Genomic DNA, 20570 nt, shown 5'->3' with positions numbered 1-20570 from the left:
AGAGAACATACCGAGTCCACTATTAAGCCTCTGCGACTCCTTCATAAAGCTATCCAGCAAGACCATACCATTCACCGCGGCAACTGAAACGCCATGGTCGAAAAGCTGCGTAGACACCTCCTTCCTCAATTCCTCAACATACTCGGGATGGCGCGCAACCTCGATAAGTACCACGCGGAGCAGCTCGGCCGTCGTGAAAAAGGCGGCCATGGCCAAAGAAAGCTGACCATCGGCCGGATCCAACCGCCCGCCCGACGCAACCCGCACCCACTCCAGCGCGTCGTTGTGCTCCGGCGCCGCCCTGCCCTCGCGCTTGGCGTCGGCCGCCTCCTGCTCGCGCGCCTCGACCACTGCCTTCATAATGACGCGCGCCCGCGCGAGGAGCCCGCGGCAGGTTTTGGCATTGGGCAGGAACCAGTGCATGATGCGGCGCGACCAGGCCGGGTAGGCGGCCAGCTCGCCGACGGCGGCGAAGTAGGCCGCGACGTAGCGCTGCGCGAGCTCGAGCCACTCCGGGTCGTCGGCCTTTTCGGGCCCGACAAAGATGGAGGACGCCGCGCGCGCAATCATGTCCGACGTGTCCGCGCACCAGTCGATGGCGTGCCATTCCGTACGCTCGCCCAGGGTGTTGGGCAGGGCGCGTTCGAGGCTGGCGTTGATGGTGCGCAGCGTGGCGTCGCTGAAGCCCAGGCGGGTTTTGATGATGTCGATGAGCGGGCTGCCGGGTGCGTGGAGGACCGTGTTGGCCTCGAATCCCGGAATACCGGCCATAAAGTCCTCGCGCACGAGCTGATGGTGGTCCAGGTCTCGGTTGGACTTTACCCAGGCGGCGAGGGAGGCTGGGAGGAGGACTTTGGAGCCGCCGGACGCCAGGGTGACGAGGACAGGTCCGCCGTTGTTCTTGGCTAGGCTGTCGGTGATAAGGGCGCGGGGATCTTGCAGCTCGCTTGCGGATTTGTTGGCCAAAGGGAAGGGGAGTGCACGGCGGCGGAGGAAGAGGTGGTAGTACGCGGCTGCGAAGACGGCGAGGGCCGTCCACGTGCCAGGCCTGAGGAGCAGCTCTGCAATCATGTTGCAGTGATGTTTTATATAGCGGTACTGACTACGTTGTGATTGTATTAGTTACGTGGTGAGAACATGTTTTGTCATCCATTCTATATAATAAAATTTATTGTTGATTGCTAGCTTGACAGAGATCCTCGTGGGTCGAACTGGCATCGTTTGGTTTAGCATCTTAGCAGGTGCATTATGAGTCATTATGATTCACACTGTATGAACAGTGATGGTGCGCTGCTTTGAACAAGTGAACAAGCCCAGGGAGATCAACATCCGACGCCGAGTGCAACAATCGCATACAGCATGATGTCGAATCGACCCAACAGTTCTACGAATGAGCCTTGTCGACTCGAAGCTACATGGTCGCTCAGTTATTCAGGGACTCCTTTCCCTCCAACAACAAGGCTACCACGTGAGTAGAAGCGAACGACGCGCATTTGTGCAAGCGCCGTTCGACGGCTGGATTAGGGAAAAGTTTTAGGGTCCCTCAAGGTAGTTAGCCATGCGACCTAAATCGTATTTTTTTTTTCTCCCTGAGCCCACGAACCGAGCCGGTTGTGGCGTCTTGAATTACTGGTTGTTTGTCCTGTAGGGGTGGAGATTTGTATCCAATTGGGTGGGGATCAATCAGGTCTAGGCTAGACTAATGTACTCTGATCCTACCATGTTGTCAGGTGAAAATTCAACACCCCGGGGGAATATTTTAAAATCACAACTTACAGGTACTTCGCAGCCTGATGGGAACCAATCCCGCGCGCTGCCATAACTGTACAAGGGTGTTGATTTTCGCCCCTACCACCATAGTAGAGTTGTTATAAGCATACGATAAAGTTTTTGCTTACTGTTGCGGCACTGCTGTTTCAGACCAACCCACCTTCGAACCCCTGGCAGCCCCACTGAAAACAGGCCATGTCAAGCCATAAGCAGCCGAACTTGGCAAGTCAAGCTGCTGTTTTTGGTATTAGCCAAGCGTTCACTGCCAGGGAGGTTTAGCATAGCAATAATCTTTCTCGGCATCCAGGTACTGCGGGAAGCTTTTCTTTTTTGTCAAGATACAAGCGTGGGCGCTGTGATTACATGGCGTACGAAGCAGTGGTTTGTTATATATATATATATATATATATATATATATATATATATATATATATATATATATATATTTCATAGTTTCAAATTTAGAGTCGGACAGCTTGGTAGTTGCCATTCTCTAATTTCTCATTTCGCCACAATATAAACAGTACCACACGCCTGCTTTCGTCCAGTTACAATATCGGTTCAAGTGATATACATAACTGGCGATCTGAAGAGCCGCAGAATAAAACTTATACTCGGCCGTTGTATGCGTAGAGCGTGCCTCCGTTCCTTATACCATAACTTGATAGCTGTCCCTTGATTTCCCTGACCCTGTCTTGTGAATCCAACTGTCCTATTTTGATCGTCTTGACCCATGAGGGAAACTGGTTCCGCAGTTCGCTGGCTAGGATCTCTGTCGTGACACTAGGGGACGATAGGCCGCGACTTAGACGAATGTCAAGGGATTTTTTGACCTCATCTGTTATCGGATCAAGAATCACGATCGTCAACCATGCAGCAGTAGAACTAGTGGACTGAGGGCGACTGGAGCTTTGTTTAGTTTGTTCTGCCTGCTCGCCGTACTGGCTAGTTCTCCGGCTCTCCTTGGTTCTGCTGCTCTCCTTTGTTCTGCTGCTCTCCTTGGTTCTGCTGCTCTCCTTGGTTCTGCTGCTCTCCTTGGTTCTGCTGCTCTCCTTTGTTCTGCTGCTCTCCTTGGTTCTGCTGCTCTCCTTGGTTCTGCTGCTCTCCTTGGTTCTGCTGCTGGGTTCGCCACTGTAGCCCCCGGTCCGTCGTCTTGTAGGTTTCGTTTGAGGCCAGCTTTGCTCGTGTTTCCAATAGACAACATTATAGTTTGTCATGCCAAAATCTTCCAATGTATTCTTGAATTTCGAACTTATGAGAGGCTGGAATCTATCTGGTGATGGGTCCGGTTTTGCCTTTTCATATACAAAATCGGGGCCCCAGAATTCAAGGTCCACGGCGTCGGCGGTTTGCGGCTTTGGGCTCGCGAAATACCGAGAGAACTCGTCGAAGAATCTCTGTTGCAGTTGCTCCACGCTTACGTCTCGCGCCTGAAGGTTTTTTCCGAAACTTATTTTGAGTTTTCGTCTCTGGTTCTGTGGATCTTTGTCATACTGATCAAGGATCAGAATCAGGTACAGAGTTGCGTCCTTTTCAGCCGATGCCGACGACGGGGGTTCTGGCTGGGACGACGACGGAGTTTGTGGTTGGGACGCGGTTGGGCCTCGTCGTCGTGATGACCGTGAAGGCGTCCCCTTCCGTCTTGCTTTCGATAAGTCAATGGTCACGTCGCTGCCTTCGTCGGGCAGGTATAACTTATCACCATCCATCCCATCACTGCTCCCGCCGCCTCCATAGCCATATCCCCTCTTCTCCACCAAGGCATTTGTATTCAAGTCGGTAGCATTATGTTCGGGTTCCTTCTCCCAGCGGGGTTGGTGCCGGTCTAATGCAGTTGCTGTTTCGGTTTTGAGGTCCAGTTGCTTTGTTTCAAGTGGAAATGATGTGGCCAAGAGAGCAAAGGGGAAATATAAACATATGCTTTGCAGGCGCACCATGGCTAACTGAGTGTTGTGGACCAGTATGCTTGTTTGAGGTACGGCTTGTTCCGGTGTGCCAGTGCGGATCTAAATAAGAAAAGAAAAATTGGTTTTAGGCTACTTTGAAATCATGGAGTTAAACCAGTCAAACCTCTGCTGTCAACTTCTTTTTTTTTTTTTTTTTTTTTTTTTTTTTATTATATTCATATACATGTAACGAGGACAGTAATCCCAGAACAAAATACATCGCTGGGTCCCAAGGTGATACTGTCCTCGGGCCATGAGCCCTCTCCTTGGCTGGCTCACTTCAACATTGATTGGTCAATCTGACTAAAAAAAAATCCATTTCTCGTTGTCTGTCTGACTGTGCGGCCCATGTCAACCAGCATGGGGTTTACTTGTCTCACGCCAGCGTGGGTCGTCCAGTCTTGGCATGATGTGAGGCTGAGACTGCCGGATAAGATTTGCCCTTGATGTGATGGGTGATTGTGGGTCAATGATAAGCTGATAGTGGGCAGCTAGTAAGCTGCTGTGTCTGCTGCGAATAGAAAAAAAAAAAAAAAAAAAAAAAATCTTCTGGGACCAGCCTGCCCTGAAAACAAGGGATTACTGATGTGCCCAGCTTTTACAAAGCCAGAAACGCATTTGCTTGACACCCTGCTGTGGCCCGCCTTCTGTGATCTAGTCAGCCGATCGATAAACTGTTCCTTTTTCGCCTGCTCGGCGATCAGAAAGAGCGAGAAAACGTTACATGGGATGGACCGGGAATACCAGGCGTTTGTCGGGAACGGATCTCCCGGACAAATAAAAAAAAATAAAAAAGGAATCGCCAGAGAAACTAGCCCCTGTGGCGCTTCGAGAAGAGGCATCAACATGGCTCGACTAGGCCGCACCCAGCTTATGATTTACTGCCATGTGGTTTTATGCTCCACTGGCGAACCGCAGGTGTTGAGCGCTAAGCCGTTTTAGGTCCAACTTTGGGTCCGAGGCATCATGTCCCCCCGATTACACCTGTCTATTTTTGACTCGGCCGTGTGATAGGACAGGTTTGGTACGTGCAAGAAGCGCAAAGTAAACCCGCCCCCTAACCCGGCCAAGGCGCTTGGTGTCTGCACTGCCTAAAGTGATGGGGTTGTTTTTTTTTTTTTTTTTTTTTTTTTTTTTTTGAAGGACTAGAAAAAAAAAAAAAGAAATTCCACCAAGGCCTCCCAAGGCACAGCAAATGACCACCCACTCAAAAGAGGCAAGAAAATCTTTTTTTTTTTTTCTCGTTAGTTGCAAGTGCCAAAGCCATGCTGGCATCCTGAGCCGCAGTAGGCGGTCGAAGATCCGCACCAGCCGCTGACGGAGCAGCAGTTGCCAAAGGCGGAGCCCTGGCAGGTGTTGCCCGTGTTGCCGCCGCAGGACGCGTCTGTCGAAACCTTGAGGACGAAAGTCTGGTTAGCTGGGGCGGCGGAGTAGAGGGGAAGGGGAGGTGCGGTCGCTGAACCGGCGCAAACGAAGGAACTGGAGAGGGACTCACCTTGTTGGAAGACGGCGCGGGCGAAGACTGCGCAGACGACGAGGTGCAGCTGCCAAAGAACTTTTGGCAGCCGGTGCCGCAGTAGGCGTCGGTCGAGCCGCACCAGCCGTTGACGGAGCAGCAGTTGCCAAAGGCGGAACCCTGGCAGGTGTTGGCGGTGTTGCCGCCGCACGTGGCGTCGGGAGAGACGGTGAGGGCTCCGGTCGGGGCGGTCTGCGCGGCAGCGGACGAGGTGGCAGGCGCGGCGGCGGTGGGCGTGGCGGAAGGCGCCGCGACGCTGGTCTGGGGCTGGGGGTTCGGCCCGCCGGCGTTGCGGTACCAGTTGGCCTGGGGGTCGCCCAGGCACTCGCCGACGGTGACGGCGCGGTAGCCCAGGCTGCTCAGACGCTGCAGCACGTAGCCGGTCAGGTTGTGGGCGGTCTGCTCGTGGATGTCGTGGCTGATGGTGAGGAAGTTGTTGTCGCTCGCGGCCTTGCCGTTGACGGCGGCGTCAAAGATGTTCTTGGAGTTCTGGATGAGGCTGGGCGAGTCGTTGAGGTAGTCGGCCGTGTCGAGGTCGAAGTAGGTGACGTGGTAGCCCAGCTTCTTGAGCTGGTTCTCACAGGCCGTGTTGCACTCGGAAAAGGGCGGGCGCATGTAGGTCGGGAAGTAGCCGAGGATGTTGCGGAGCGCCATCTCGTTCTTGACCATCTGGTCCTGGCGCTGCGCCGTGGTCAGGGCCGTCAGGTTCTGGTGCGACCACGTGTGGCTGGCGATCTGGTGGCCCTCGGCGGCCATGCGCTGGATGACCGAGGCCCAGTGCGTGTCGATGGCGCCCTTGTGGATGTTGTTGCCCGTGATGAAGAAGGTGGCCTTGGCGTTGTGCGACTTGAGCAGGTCCAGGATGCCCTCGGTGTAGATGTACGGCCCGTCGTCGAACGTGAGAGCCATGACGCCGTTGGCCACGCAGTCGTAGATGCCACTGCCGCCGTACGGCACTTGACCCACGGCAGGCCGCGCGATCTTGGCGGTCGACGCGCCGGCCGGCGTCTGGTTCGCGTCACAGCCGGGCCCGTACTGGAACAAGCAGTCAGGGGCCTGGCAGGACGTGACCTCGTTGCCGCACCACCCCTCGACGCTGCAGCAAAGGCCCGCCGCGCAGCTTCCGAATCCCGGCCCGCACTGGGAGCCAGCTGGGATTCCGGCACGCTTCTCAACAACCGGTCCACCCGCGGCTGCTGCACGGGCTTGGCGTGGCCCGACCGACGGTGCAGCCCGAGCGTGGACAGGGTTGAGCCCGAGGCGCTGGGCTTGGCGGCCGAGGACCCTTGGCATGCCACCCGAATCTCCATGCGCGCTAACGAGGGCTGCGGCTAGCCAGGCTGTCGTGGTGTAAGCTGCGGTCCTCATGTTGATGGAGCTGCCGTGTATTATGCAGGTGGTTTGGTTTGGTTTGGTTTGGTTTGGTTTGGGTGATATTATAACAAGAGTAATTATTAGCAGCTAAAAACAGACAAAAAAAAAAAAAAAACTCTGCTGGGAAGTAGTAACGAATGTCTTTAGACCGATGGTCTTGTCTAATGAGTGTATGGGAAAGAGAGTGAGTGTGCAACAGAGTTGCCTGTATGCAAAAGAATGTGTGGTTTTTGTTTTACCCTTCCAAACGATAAAGAAGCATGTTGAACAGAAAGCGATTCAAATCAAAAAGAATGCCGGAAAGAAGCTGCCTTTTTCTGCATAAATCCCAAACCCTTTTTTTTTCTCTCTTCGTCAACCCTCCATCGTAAAATGGCTTCCTTCTGGACCCTAGCAGCACTAGCGCAGCTCGTATAGTGTCCTGCTGCAATTTCGCGACATTTGGCAGACGCGAGCAAGTCGTCAACTCCCACAGACAACAAGGCAAAAGAACAAAAAAAACCCATCTCAGCCGTGCGCTGGGGCACTGGCACTGTCCACATTCCCGAAGGTGGGCAGACGGCTAAGCATCCGCTAGAGGCGTGCCCCAGGGCCTGGTCAGGGGAAATGACGCGTCCCGTGCGGACGGCGCGGCGCCAAAAACCCCTCCTACGGCTGTGTCGTTGGCGCCGCTCAGACTGCCCTGCTGGGCACGCTGGGGAATAACGGCCGTGTGCGAGAGTGCCAGGGGCAGCACGAAACCGAACGGCGTGCGCCCCATCCGGGGGCGTGATTCAGCCCGAGTCTTCTAGGTGCGGGAACAAGCTTTCTGCTTTTTTTTTTTTTTTTTCCCCTCGTTCCCGCCTTGTCCAGTAACGCTTCCTGACGGAGGATTGTGGCGCTTCATAATCGGGCGTTATTTGTCATAAACCGGCCAGTTTCGATAAAGGGCGGTCTATGCCTGTTCGGCAAGTTACCCGACTTTTGGTGCTTTCGTCGACCGCAGACTCGAGGGCCAAGCTCATCGTAATGTTAGACGCCTCTATTCCTGGCGAGAGCGACGCCTCCGCGGGAATATTCACAGATGCATTTCCGTGCTTCTGTACTGGGTCATGATCCTTCCGTCACCGGTCCATGTGGAATCTCGCCTGGCCCAAAGTCAGCTGACGTCCCAGCGGAATTTTGTCTGTCAAGTAGAACAAGGCAAACTCTTGACGATGCCGGCAATTGCGGATCTGCGAGAGATCGGCTGTCGGCTTGGTGGCGAAGCAAGTTGATCGGGACAGCAACCCCTTGACCTGGCATAGAGGATCGTCGTTTAGGGCAGGCAATACACATCGATGAACATTCTCTCTTTCGTTTTCCGTATAGTAGCGAGAAGCCAAAAATAACCAAAAAAAAAGTTCAACAAATAAATACAATCACACCAAACGCCGCCCTGTGCTCACATGGCCCATGTATCTGGTAAGCGCCACATATTACCTCGCACGCTGGAACGACATGCGGAAATAAAAAGAAGAAGAAAAAAAAAAAAAAAGCCCTCCAAGTTCTACCACTTCCCTTCGAGCGGCAGATCCCTCGAGCTCTGCCCAACCATGATCTTGTACTCGCCGCCCGTCACAATCCTCCACGTCTGCCTGCCCACGTCCCAGAAGCTCAGGTCCCTCCTGGTGAGGTTGAACGAGACCTCGGCCGTCTCGCCCTTTTTGATAAAGACCTTTTCGAAGCCGCGCAGCTGGCGGACGGGGAACTCGACCTCGTCCTTCTTCTTGTTGGGCTGGGGCGACCCGGCCGGCCCGACCCGGCTGGCCGAGTCCTGGGCGGGCGGCGACAGCGGCGGGATGCCGACGTACAGCTGGGCCACGACCTTGCCGTCCCGCGAGCCCGTGTTCTTGACCTGCGCCTTGACCTCGAGCTGCACCTCCCAGAGGTCAGGGTTGCCGCCCTCGTCGCCGCCGGCCGGGCTGGGGTCCGGGATGCTGAAGAAGCCGTCCGGGTAAGGATACGGGTGCTGGACGAGCTCGTCGACCTCGTCCAGGTACGGGTAGATGTACTTTTCCAGCGGGCGGATGCTGTTGTCGCGCGGCCACAGGGCCTCGCGCTCGTTGGGGATGGCCCGGTCGTAGCTGGGCGGCGCGGCGCCCGCCTCGGGTCGCGGCTCCGGCAGCGCCTTCTTGGGCCTGCGCTCGCTGATGCTCAGGTTGGCAAACTCAAACGTCGTGTACGACAGGCCGTGGCCGAACTCGAAGCGCGGCTGGATCCCGGCCCGGTCAAAGTGCCGGTAGTCGATGAAGACGCCCTCGGAGAAGTCCTGCTGCGGCACCACGCCGTTGGGGAGGTACATGATCTTGGCCCCGGGCCCGTAGTCGTCCAGGGACTTGCCCATGGTGTACGGCAGCTTGCCCGACGGGTTCTCGTCGCCAAAGATGATGTCGGCGAGCGCGTTGCCGCTCTCCTGGCCTGGCAGGTGGGCGAGCACGACGGCCTTGACGTTGGGGTGGTCTATCCAGCGCTCCACCACGACGGGGCCGACGCTGTGGATGACGACGACGACCTCGCCGCCGCCGCCGCCGCACTTGTTCGCCACCTGGTACACGAGGTCGTCGCTGCCGCGCTGCAGGTTGAGGTCGTTCCTGTCGCCGCTGATCCCGTCCGCCTTGAGGAAGCCCTCGCCCGAGTCGGCGTTGGCAAACACGATGCAGACGTCCGTGTCGGACGCCGACTTGTCCTTGACGAACGGGTTCGCGTTGGAGAGGTACTCCCTGATCTCCACCTTGGCCGGCTCGAAGCCCTTCTTGAGGGCCTCGATCGGCGTCACGAGGTAAGGGAAATCGACGGCACCGCTGCCCCAGCCGATGGCGAGCGTTCCGCGGTTGCAGCCGCGGTCGATGCAGGCGTTGGGTCCGCCGGGCGCCGGGCCGGCGTCCTCGCCAAAGATGCCGATCTTGAGCTTTCCCTCGTGCCGCCTGCGCAGGTCGCGCTTGGCGTCCGTGAAGCCCTGCTTGCTGATGGGCAGCATGTCCTTGTTCTTGAGCAGCACGGTGCCCTCGGCGGCGACCTGGCGCGCGATGTCGCGGTGCGACGACTGCACGTTGACGTACTGGTTGACCTCGGTCTTGTCCTGCGTCGTCTTGCTCCCGGGCGAGACGACGCCCGTGCGTTCCCTGGTCCACGACGAGAAGTTGGGGCCCTTGCCGTCGAACCGGGCCGGGTTGTCCTGGCCGAGCTGGTACCACGAGGCGACGATGCGCGTCACCATGTCGTTGAGCCGGTCCATGGGCACGGAGCCGTTGAGTACTGACTGCGTTAGCTGCGGTCCCCAGAGCGATTTGCCGTCGGCCCAGCCGAGGCCGTCTCCTGGCATGGTCATGTCGAGACCGGCGATGGCGGATGCGACTCCCGAGCGCTGTGCAAGCCAGTCGGAAACGACGAAGCCCTGTGGATTGTTTAGCAGATTGAGGAGAAAGAAAACGAAAAAAAATAAAAAAAAAAAAAAAAAAAAAAAATAAATCTGGTTTTTCATATAAACAAAAAAGCGACTTACCTGGAAACCGAGCTCGTCCTTCAAGATTCCGCTCAACAGTTTCGAGTTTTGGCACGCGTAGCTGCTGTTGATCATATTGTAGCTGCACATGACGCTGGCGACGCCGGCCTTGACGGCATCCTGGAACGGCCATGCATAGAGCTCGTGGAGGGTACGGTCGTCAATGTTGGCCGAGATCGCGTGCGGCAGGGCCCACTCCCAGGCCTGACGGAAGTGCTCCTGCTCGTTGGCGACAAAGTGCTTGACCGAGGCCATGACGCCCTCGCTCTGGATCCCCTTGATGGTCTGCGCGCCGGCGACTCCCTGCAGGTAGGGATCCGATCCAAAACCCTCCCAGTTCCTGCCGCCCGCAGGCATGCGGCCGAGGGGACCGATGGCCGGACCCAGAAGCACATTGATGCCCTTCCCGCGAGCCTCGGCGCCGTGGGCCTTTCCGCGCAGGTACATCAGCTGCTTGTTGAAGGTGGCGCCGACGGTGATGCCGGCGGGGAAAGCCGAAGTGTTGTCGGCGAACCGGATGCCTGTGGGCCCGTCCTGAAGATGCAGCTGAGGGAAGCCGACGTGGACGGCAGGGCCGTTTGAGCCGACGGCCGGGCTCATCTTCCAACCGACGCCTGTGGTGACGTTGACTTTTTCCGCCAGCGTCATCTTCTCCACCATCTTGGCAGCGCGAGAGTAGCTCGCCGCCCAGCCGGCCGAGGTGCCGCCCAGCGGGGACGGGTACCAAGGCGGCGACAGGCCGTACGGCGGCTCTTCGGTGTACTTTTTGTAGACAAATGCACCGCCGGCGCCGAGCAGCAGCCAGATAATTATGAAGATGCCGCACATGAAGATGCAGCACCTCTTGCAGCTGGCGCAGGGTGAGCCGCAAGACCAGGCCCGTCGTCCACCGCGGCGCATAAAGGCGGGCGTGGTCTGGGCAGCCGGCGGTGGCGACTCGGTCATGGGGTCTCTTGTGAGGAACTCGGTCGCATCAATGTCGGAATCGGAGTCGAAGGACTGGCGGCGGACCTTTTCGACCTCCTTTTGGTCCGCGCCAAGGAGCCCTTGGCGGGACTGATCATCGTCGGCCATGGCGGGCGATGTGTCGGTAGCTGCTAGCGGCTTCTGCTTGGGCGACAGCGGGTATTTAACTAGTCTAATAGTCCAAGGAAATACAAGCGAATGTATTTGATCTGTACGACAAGGTAGATATTCTAAAATAAAGGAATGATGTAAGCCGAGATGGTCGCCTTATCAAAAGCCAAATGGACGATTTCTATCTTGGCGAAATGTCTTGGTAGAATGTCTTTGTTGGTCGCCCCAATGGTGGTGGCCGGGCTGGGCAAGCTGGGCAAAAAAAAAAAACTGTAGCGTGAATAGGCAGGCTTGGCGATCGCTGGTGGACGCGGTCCAGCGCTTCCAAGTGCTGTTATTACAAATTCGGTGCGCCTGTAGAGACTGCCTTTCAGATGAAGCTAATCGATATTAACAAAAGGAGCGCCGGAGCAATACGTGCTCAATAAAACAGACATGCAAAGGACAGGTGAATATTAGGAAAAGCGAGGAAAGAAAAGAGAGACAAAGGGACAAGAAGACAAAAAGAAAACTCGTCGAAACTTCGTCATGACAGTGCCTCGGTCTGATTGCAAGCTGTCGTCAAAAAGGCAAAACTAACTCTTGTTGAAACGGATTGACATGGCGCAGCGGGGACCGCACGGAGCATTTGTCTGGGGTCCATCCAATCAGCAACGTCGATATTCCCCGCCAACGGGCATTACTGATTCAATCGGGCGACAAGAGACCCACCTGGAAGCTACCCTGTAGGTGGGAGGATGTTCTTGGCGTGTTGCAAGGGGAAAAACGAAGCCATTCGAGCCAAGTTTCTTTCTTATCGCCGTGTCGAATACCATTTAATTTTTTTGTTACTGGCGACCAACCCATCTTTCCTCGCGATGACACTGTTCGACAACAACATCTACCAACTAACCACAGACTCACAGATTCATTCAATGTCACATCCTCAATCGACTCTTGCCATGCGCAAACCAACGTATATAAGCCAACCCGGATTTTTATTTTATTTTTCGGGAGTCGCAAACATGCGATTCCAACATTCCGTTCCTTGTTCCTTTTTCTTTCCTATCTCTCCCCGAAAAGCAATCCAGGAAACACAAACAACACAGCTCCAAGCACAAGACAGCAGATGCGCCAACTCCTCTCCTCTCACTTGAGCAACGCCCTAACCCGCCTGCGAGCACTAATCCCCACAGGCTCGAGGCCCAGACCCTCGTGCCCCTGCCAGACCTCGCCCCAGCCGCCCTGGCTCTCGGCCGTGCCCTGCCCGCGCGCCGGCTGCTTCGTGTTCCTGCGCGCCGACGCCACCGAATACCTGGTCGAGCGCGTCCTCGAGCGCGACAACTTGTACGTCCTCCGGCCGTGGTACGGCGATGGCCCGCCAGGAGTCCGCAGTAAGCTTGTCGTCGGGCAGGGCGGGGTCGTTGCCGTGTCCGAGTTTCCGTTTGTGGTCGGGGTGGATGGCGGCGGTGGGCTGCGGTGATGGTGGCGCAATGGTTTTTGACGAGTAAGTACGAGAGAGAGAGAAAAAAAAAAAGGGCGTGCGTGATGAGTCGGCAGGTAGGTTTTGGACAAGCATTGAGATACCCCCGTTCCATGTGTTGATAAAGCGATTATTGGCTTGCGATATGGGCATTGGTCGTCTGCAAAGCTTTCTCGTATTCTTTGGCTTGGCCATGCCTATCCATCTAGTGGGGTACTGACCGCGTTGAAATTTGGATAGCTTGTGGTAAAGTGTGAATTTGGCCATCTAGCATCTGCATTCCATGTCTAGGTCAAGGGGCCCCCTAGTAGAATCCAACGAAATTTGGAGAATTGCCTCTGACGTCTCCGGATATTTGGGCGTCGTGAGGTTTGCGGCTTCGCTCCATTGTCGATGCTGCTTAGCGATGCTTCATCCCGTGGCAATGGTGAGGATGGCAGATTCGTCAGCGCGGTGGCCTTGTGCCGGGGGGACCACATGAAGAAAACAGGTCAAAGTTGGGCGAACTGCTTCAGAGCAGGAAAGAATATACAGCTCAGTTCACAAACAAACAATGAAACATTTCGGAAAACATATATGCGCACTCATAATTCAAAACCTCTATTGTTTACATGGCGAGAAATAGTTCCGGACCCTTTCATCCCAGCGCAGCTATATCTACGTTCCCCTCCCCACGTCTAACTGAACCAGTGGTTGGGGGTCCAGTCCACATAGGTGGGATCGATCTTCTTGATATCGCCGACGCCCAGGTTGGCGGCGTCGTTGGTGAGCTCGTCCCTGAAGATGTCGACGGCGCGCTTGACGCCCTCGACGCCAAAGACGTTGGAGTACATGAAGGGGCGGCCCATGCCGACGGCGCGGACGCCGAGGGCCAGGAGCCTGAGGGCGTCGGTGCCGTAGCGGACGCCGCCGTCGGCCAGGACCTCGATCTGCTTGAAGATCTCGGGGGCCTCGCGGTGGATCTCGAGGGCGACCTCGAGCGACGACGGGCTGCCGTCGAGGTTGCGGCCGCCGTGGTTGGACAGGATGATGGCGGGCACCTTGTGCTGCACGGCCAGCTTGGCGTCCTCGACGGTCTGGATGCCCTTGAGGATGAAGGGCAGCTTGGTCATGTTGCGGAACTTGTCGAGCACCTCCCACGAGTTGACGATGAACTTGTCGTTGGCGCTGCCCACGCCGTACCGTGCCGCGCGCTGCCGGCTCGGGCTGCCGGGCGCGTCGATGGCCCACACCAGCGCCTTGGACCCGGCCTTCTCGGCCCGGTCAAAGAGGATCTGGTTCGCCGTGTCGTTGTCGTTGGTGTACACCTGGCTGAAGAGGATCTGACCCGGGGCGCGCTTGGCCGCGATCTGCTCGATCGGGAACGATGAGAAGGACGACGGGATGTACAGGATCTTGCCCGCGCCTGCTCCCTGGACCAGGTTCAGTTCAGCATCGGGGTGTGCATATCCCGCGCGCGCGCAGGGGCAGATGAAGAAGGGCGCCGAGAAGTTGTGCCCAAGGATTGTGGTGCTATATTGGGATAGGGCTGAGGTCAGTTTCATGTATTTTTTTTTTCTCCCTTTTTGACATGGCTAAAAATAGAGGAGCGACAACGCCAAGACCCAACAGAGTGCAGGATCTGCCTCTCTGTGCCTGAAACGGTGATTCAAAAGTAGAAACAAAACAAAACAGAAAAAAGGAAAGAAAAACCCAAAAGATGGAAATAGAACTTACGACATGGAGTTTGCAATGTTTGTAATGTCCACCATGGTCTTGGGCTTCAGCTTGTAGCGGCTGTAGACCTCGAGGTTGTTCCTGTAGGACCACTCGCCACCCGCGCCGTTGCGGTAGTACGTGTAGTTGACCGTGGGCAGGTACCTCCGTGCCGCCCACTCAAAGTCGTGCATGGCGAACATATCAGTCACGTTGGGGAGCGACCCGACGGGGAGCTGACCGAGCGCCTCATCAATTCCGGTGTCTGGCTCGTTGAGGTAGGGCCTGGCGGCGGTGGCCACCGAGGCGAGCGCCGATAATATGATTGCGGACCGCATTTTTTTGTGAGTTGCAGTAGGACAAGAAAGAAAGAAAAAAAAAAAGAAAGACCACCCGGTTAGAGAGCGACAGGAGGGAGCGAAAGTGATGGTGAGGTGAGGAAGCCGGAAGCCTGAGGGAAACTCCAAGCCGGATAGATGGGTGCAGGAGGCTGCTTATTATAAAGGCACTTACTTGGCTATGCCGAACCCTCGAGACAAGCCGCAGGCGCATCCACCCCATCCATCCATCCTTTCCTTTCGATGTTACCCCCAATCCAGGCGGAGTCGTAGTTGGCGATGCCCAGTCCCATGCACATGGGAATGCCAAGAGCCCATCCCTTGGGCCGGCTCCTCTCTCGATTCCAGATGTCGCGACCGTTACTATAACAGGCGTTGATATTTTCTGTTCTCATTTTTGACCAATCAAGATGCCAAGCCTTGTCAGTGTGGAGAGAGTTTTTTTTTTTTTTTTTCTCTCTCCCTGATACTCAATGTGGGGAGGCGCCCCCATTATGGGCATTGATTTATTGGGCCGTCTGCGGATATTAACAACCCAAGTAGTCTGCCCTTCCGGGCCTGTCATTATTAATATCACTTATCTTTGGGTGGCCCACGAGACTTGGGCTGACCGTTCTGGCGGGATGTGTCAGTGTCAAATTTTGCCCGGATGGCAAGGACACACCTTCAAACTCGAAGCGATCTGCAGTCAGAGCTTCTCAAGGCGAATCAACCAGGAAACATGCATTTGTGCATCTGTCAGCTCCCAACGGTAGCTTGACAAGCAGTGTGCCGCTAGCATTATCCATGTGCCAAGAGTTTCTGATCGGTCCGTGTGGCATAGGGCAGTCTAGCATCGATGCGGGGACAAGATTGGCAGCGCAGCATTCCCAATAGGGTAGGACGGAGGCAGCTTGTTACTTGGCAAGGGGACAGGAAAAAAACGACTCTTTGTATTATCATTATTATTATTATTATTTTTATTTTTTTCGGTGCCAAATCCGGCTTCGGGCGTGCCGTGGGCTTCCTCAACGTCTCCTCAGGGAAATAAACCCGCTGCAGAGTACCTCTCTGCTAAGCTTGCTGCGGGATTTCGGTGTGGTCGCATGGCAGAACAATGGGAGATGAAATTATGACGTTCTGCATGAGGCAGGCAGGGTTGCCAAGTTTGGAGTAAAAACCCTTTTCTGGAAGGTTGATAATCATGGCTTGGCAGGCTAGAATCTTTTGGCACGCCACGTAAGCAGGTCGGCAAGCCGTGGGTCGCAAGCAACGGGAAATGTCGCTAGCGTGGCCGGCCGGTGGGATGCACGGGCGGCTTAGGAAGCGGGAAGGAAGAACGGGGCGCGCTGGAATTGGCGATGCCCGAAGGGCCCGTAGTCACCACGCAGCTTGCCCGGACTTGGTTAGCTTGGGGCGAGTTTAATATTCGTTGTAAATGCAGGGTGGATTCAGAGACTACGATAGTACAATAGGAGGCTGAGGGTTTCCTGGAAAAGGGGCAAACTCGAAATACGTCCGTATCGGCAGAGCAAAAGATAGAGTGCATTGCGTTAATTATCGCTTGCGTTTTGTTCTGGTTGTTCCCGTGGTCCTGGTGTCGCTGGGGCAGATGAGATCGATAAGGTTGCTGAAACCAAAGCGTGATTAGCAAAATGGAGAGATACTTGCATGTCTAATGTTGTAGACGTGCCCAGCTGAGCGAAACGCAGTGCATGAAAAGCCAAACTCTATTTCCGGTGCTACGTGGAATCGCCGGGCTCTTCCCAGAGGCTTTAATTCAGCCGGAACGGCAGTTGCAGGGGCGTCGAACGAGCTGTTAAAAAGGAGTCGCATTCTATTTGTGTCGCGCGCATTGAGATGGCCACGCTCTTGGCACTATAACTCGAATCCATGTGCCACGATTAGCTAAACATTCAGCTGGAGTGACGTATGTGGTATGGGATGTCAAGAAAAAGAAAAACATACCAAGTCTTGGGTAGAGGAATGTGGGCAATTGAATGAATCGCGTCTAATAGGAGAGAAGGGCAGATTGGTAGGTACGGTACTGCAGTACTTTAGACCTTGGGAAATGAACTTGGCAAAGCGACCCAAGGAGCTTCGTTCCCCACTGGCAATGGCCTCTTCTAGGCTCTTCGTCAAGGCTGAGCCGACAGAGTCACCTTCGGAGATGGCGGGACTACTTGGATGTAGGACCGAGATCACAGGACAACATCGTGGACACCCTACCCTGGTAAATACGTTAAATCACTAGAATTGAGTGGTGGTTTGGTGGGGTTATAGTGGTTCTGTCGCTCGCGTAAATGTCGCGTCAACGATAAACCAACCCACTTGATGGCTGAGGGACAATGACAAAGCCATGCCTAAGAAGCTTGGGTGACATCCGAACTCTCCGTTGGGGTGAGGTCAAAATCAAGATTGATTGATTGATTGAAAGTAGGAAAATGCGGAGGGGACAGAGTTTTTGTCTTGATGACGATGTCGAAAGAAAAGGGGGTTTAAAAAAAAGTCGTGGATGATGTGCTAGATCTACAGAGTACTACTTGGTGTGCTGTTTCTTTTCTTTTCTTTTCTTGGGTTTCCTTTTTTTTTTCCCTTTCTTCGCATGTAGCACCCAAGTCTGGACTCTGGATTGCCTGGTAAGGTAATTAATTTAGCTGAAGGGACGAATTGTGGCAGGTGTTGTGGCGTGAATTGACATGACTCGTGTGCAACCAGCGCCCCGTCGTTCAGCCTTAGCGTGGATGACTTTGTCCCGATTCAGAAGCCAAAGAGGGGCAACCACAAGCAACACCCAACACCTCGCGTGGCTGGCTCATGCACCTCGGAAACCTTTTTGTTAAAAATAGGATTAACCCAAGGTCTGAATTGAACAACCCACAATGTCAACTCCGGCAGTCACTTCGGTGCCGCGGCCGTCTTCAATACACCCCGACGGTCGCACCGGTGACGTTGACCCAGCCGCTGCGCCGTCGAGGCGTAACGAGACCCTCTTTCAAGCCTTTGAGTGGCACCTCGCCGCCGACAAGCGTCACTGGCGCCGACTTATCAACCTTCTTCCCAGCCTTGCTCCCCTGGGCATCACAAAGCTCTGGATCCCACCGGCCTGCAAGGGCGGCGGCGGTGCCTGGAGCAACGGCTACGACGTCTACGACCTGTATGACCTCGGCCAGTTCGACCAGAAGGGTTCCAGGGCGACCAAGTGGGGGACCAGGACCGAACTGGACGACCTGGTCCGTGCCGCGGGGGACGCCGGCATTGAGATCCTGTTTGATGCCGTGCTGAATCACAAAGCCGGCGCGGATTCCACCGAGCGAGTGCTGGCCACGAGGGTTGATCCAAAGGGTTGGTGCCTCTGCTTGTTGCCGTGGGAAAAAGATGGCGTGCGTAGCGTGTTTTCGTTGCGGCTGACAAAAGAAACCGCCACTATACCCTTTTTTTTTTTTTTACTTGTGCTACAGATCGCCGCAAGCTGGTCGGTCGCCCGGGGCAGATCGAGGCGTGGACCAAGTTCGACTTTCCGGGTCGAAGGGACCAATATAGCTCCATGCGATGGGACAAGGCGCACTTTACAGGTGTCGACTATGATCATGCAACCGGCGAAAAGGCCATATGGCTGTTTGACGGCAAGAAATGGGCCGAGGATGTGAACAAGGAGCTTGGTAACTATGACTACCTGTGAGTGTCGAGAGTGTCGGAGATGTTTCCAGGGGCTCCGGTCTAATGTTGACGCTGCCAGGATGTTTGCAGACATAGATCATTCACATCCTGAAGTCAGGAGTGAGTTTTTCAACTGGGCCGAGTGGCTCAATGGTCAGCTTTTGCTTGGAGGTCTTCGGTTGGACGCCGTTAAACACATATCTAGCGGCTTCGTACGAGATTTAGTCGCTCATATGGACCGAGTGCGGAACGCTCAGGACAAACCTCCATGGTTCGTCATAGGAGAGTATTTTTCCGATGATGTGAGCGATTTGGAGGAGTACCTCGAGGAACTGGACCACCGCGTACAGCTGTTTGATGTGCCTCTCCTCAAAAACTTCTCCCGGATCTCTTTCGAGCCAATTCCGGATCTAGGGACTGTTTTCGACGGGACCTTGTGTGCCAGCAACCCGGACAACGCCGTAGTAAGGAGTGCAAACTAGCCGCCAATAACACCGAGACGGCAAGGCTAACAGTCCATACGCGCGTAGACATTCGTCGCCAGCCACGACACGCAACGGGGCCAAACAATGGACACGCCGGTGGCCGAATGGTTTGTCCCCATCGCCTACGCCCTCATCCTGCTCCGTGCAAACACCGGCACCCCTTGCGTCTTCTACGGCGACCTGCTAGGAACCCTCGGCCCCTTCTCCAGCCCGCCGGTCTGCGGGGGCCAGATCCTGCCCAAGATGCTGCAGGCCCGAAGGTCCCATGCGCACGGTCGGCAGATCGACTACTTTGCCACCAGCCCACAGGCCATTGGATTTGTGCGCTTCGGCGGCCTGGCGGTCGTGATGAATGCCGGTTGGCAGTATGCCGTCCAGAAGATGTTTGTCGGCGTCGAACGGGCGAGCGAGAGGTGGGTGGATCTGCTGCTGGGCGCGCGAGGTGAGGTCGTCGTTGACGCCGCTGGCTATGGCGATTTTTGGGTCGGGCCCAGGGGTGTTGCCGTCTGGATCAGAGAAGGGGACATGGGTCAGGACGCGACGAGGTAGGATTGACCAACGTCATGGCTGGCAAAGGTCACTAGCCTGGGCGTCGCCTAGGGCAGGTACAGGTTTTGTCGAACCCTCCCCTATTGTGAAAGTTTTCTTTTCGACGGCCGTTGCGGCGGCACAGAAGTCATTGCTGGTGTAGCATTGGGTGTGATTGTTGGAGCCGTGTTCCGCAGGCAGCGGAGCCGTTTCCCGACACAAGCGCCCTGGAAGCTGTCCCGGACCGCATGGAATTCTTTTGTCCTTAGTCCTTCACCAGTCTAGTCGAATCAAACACGGCTGTCCACCAGTCGCCCGCCATCCATCCCCTTGCTGGTGACCGCACAGCTGACATGCGATAAATGACATCGGCCCCAGGCGGTTCTTTTTTTTTTTTCTAACAGTTTCGATCCTACGGCAATAGTGGATTCTATCCAGATACCCCAGCCTCTACGATCCTTTCTATCAAATGCAGGCACAACGTATCCTTCTTTGGGTTGGTCTTAGGGTCGGCAGCTGCCAATATTTTATCACGTGATCTTCCGCAAGATCAACCCTACCAACGGCACGGCCAGTGATGCGGTCAACCTGGGAAAGACGGACTGGTGAACAGGAGCGCGCCATGCTACCGCGACGGGCCGACAACACGGTGCGACGTGGTGGTCTACTCCAACACGACCCTCGGCTTCGCGGCCTACATAAGGAGAACGGTTTTTGCAGCTTTACCTGATCGCAGCAGCACAGTGCTGGCGGTATATTCAACCTGGGTTCCCGGCCGGTCCTGATCGAGGTGTCCAGTGACCGGTTCGACTTTGGTGGCGTCCAAGGGAACGACGCATTGCAACATTTTAACTTTCAAAAGCACGAGCAACAACAATACAGCTATTTAGAGGGTCGTAGCGAGTTCTTTTTTTTTCAACAACGCAGCCGGGTTGGCCATGGGCTCCGCAAGAGCCCGCATCAACGCCGTCGCCATCGACAAAGGGGACGGGAGGCTGAATGGCAAGGCACTGGTGGGCACAAAGTGGGGCGCGGAATGGGTGGATCTGGGCGTTGCCGCTTTCAGTGCACCCCGTCTGATGAGGATTGCGGACGACGAGCTGATCATTGTCATGGTCGCCGCGGACAAGATACGAGGGAACGGGAGATGGTCCGAGTTGAAATGGCAGGCAACCGGTGGTATACAAGTAGAACAGTAGGTAATGGATGACCTGACT

At 55.4% G+C, this 20570-nt stretch overlaps 8 protein-coding genes across 8 annotated transcripts in view; 3 read left to right on the top strand and 5 right to left on the bottom strand.

The window, feature by feature from the left end:
* The window catches only part of PpBr36_09569 (uncharacterized protein), a gene marked incomplete at both ends in the record, with an annotated part of 1599 nt that extends 528 nt beyond the window's left edge, over nucleotides 1-1071 (bottom strand). The window contains one exon of the mRNA XM_029896690.1: nucleotides 12-1071. Coding sequence (XP_029744731.1) covers nucleotides 12-1071 — 1060 coding nt within the window. The remainder of the gene's footprint in view (nucleotides 1-11) is intronic.
* A 1307-nt stretch (nucleotides 1072-2378) lies between these two features.
* On the bottom strand, nucleotides 2379-6600 carry PpBr36_09568 (uncharacterized protein; the record flags this gene model as incomplete). The annotated part of the gene is made up of 2 exons (XM_029896689.1): nucleotides 2379-3632; nucleotides 5212-6600. 2 exons carry the CDS (start codon nucleotides 6598-6600, stop codon nucleotides 2379-2381), a joined length of 2643 nt encoding a protein of 880 aa, XP_029744730.1.
* Nucleotides 6601-8134: 1534 nt separating this feature from the next.
* On the bottom strand, nucleotides 8135-11266 carry PpBr36_09567 (uncharacterized protein; the record flags this gene model as incomplete). The annotated part of the gene is made up of 2 exons (XM_029896688.1): nucleotides 10130-11266; nucleotides 8135-10021 (listed from the first exon to the last, which is right to left on the bottom strand). Exons 1-2 carry the CDS (start codon nucleotides 11201-11203, stop codon nucleotides 8135-8137), a joined length of 2961 nt encoding a protein of 986 aa, XP_029744752.1. The 5' UTR covers nucleotides 11204-11266.
* Nucleotides 11267-12314: 1048 nt separating this feature from the next.
* On the top strand, nucleotides 12315-12668 carry PpBr36_09566 (uncharacterized protein; the record flags this gene model as incomplete). Its single annotated transcript, XM_029896687.1, has 1 exon — nucleotides 12315-12668. The coding sequence occupies one exon, from the start codon at nucleotides 12315-12317 to the stop codon at nucleotides 12666-12668; it is 354 nt and encodes a 117-aa protein (XP_029744481.1).
* Nucleotides 12335-12783, bottom strand: PpBr36_09565 (uncharacterized protein; the record flags this gene model as incomplete). Its single annotated transcript, XM_029896686.1, has 2 exons — nucleotides 12335-12659; nucleotides 12773-12783. 2 exons carry the CDS (start codon nucleotides 12781-12783, stop codon nucleotides 12335-12337), a joined length of 336 nt encoding a protein of 111 aa, XP_029744528.1.
* A 562-nt stretch (nucleotides 12784-13345) lies between these two features.
* Nucleotides 13346-14701, bottom strand: PpBr36_09564 (uncharacterized protein; the record flags this gene model as incomplete). The annotated part of the gene is made up of 2 exons (XM_029896685.1): nucleotides 13346-14180; nucleotides 14385-14701. The coding sequence occupies 2 exons, from the start codon at nucleotides 14699-14701 to the stop codon at nucleotides 13346-13348; spliced, it is 1152 nt and encodes a 383-aa protein (XP_029744484.1).
* A 473-nt stretch (nucleotides 14702-15174) lies between these two features.
* Nucleotides 15175-15456, top strand: PpBr36_09563 (uncharacterized protein; the record flags this gene model as incomplete). Its single annotated transcript, XM_029896684.1, has 1 exon — nucleotides 15175-15456. One exon carries the CDS (start codon nucleotides 15175-15177, stop codon nucleotides 15454-15456), a length of 282 nt encoding a protein of 93 aa, XP_029744491.1.
* Nucleotides 15457-17562: 2106 nt separating this feature from the next.
* On the top strand, nucleotides 17563-20552 carry PpBr36_09562 (uncharacterized protein; the record flags this gene model as incomplete). The annotated part of the gene is made up of 5 exons (XM_029896683.1): nucleotides 17563-18025; nucleotides 18142-18358; nucleotides 18420-18804; nucleotides 18871-19370; nucleotides 20306-20552. 5 exons carry the CDS (start codon nucleotides 17563-17565, stop codon nucleotides 20550-20552), a joined length of 1812 nt encoding a protein of 603 aa, XP_029744489.1.
* Nucleotides 20553-20570: the final 18 nt, after the last annotated feature.

Source organism: Pyricularia pennisetigena (genome assembly GCF_004337985.1).
Source record: "Pyricularia pennisetigena strain Br36 chromosome 7 map unlocalized Pyricularia_pennisetigena_Br36_Scf_8, whole genome shotgun sequence".
NCBI lineage: Eukaryota > Fungi > Ascomycota > Sordariomycetes > Magnaporthales > Pyriculariaceae > Pyricularia > Pyricularia pennisetigena.
The sequence above is the reverse complement of the archived record's forward strand: the minus strand, read 5'-3'. Positions and strand labels throughout refer to the sequence as shown.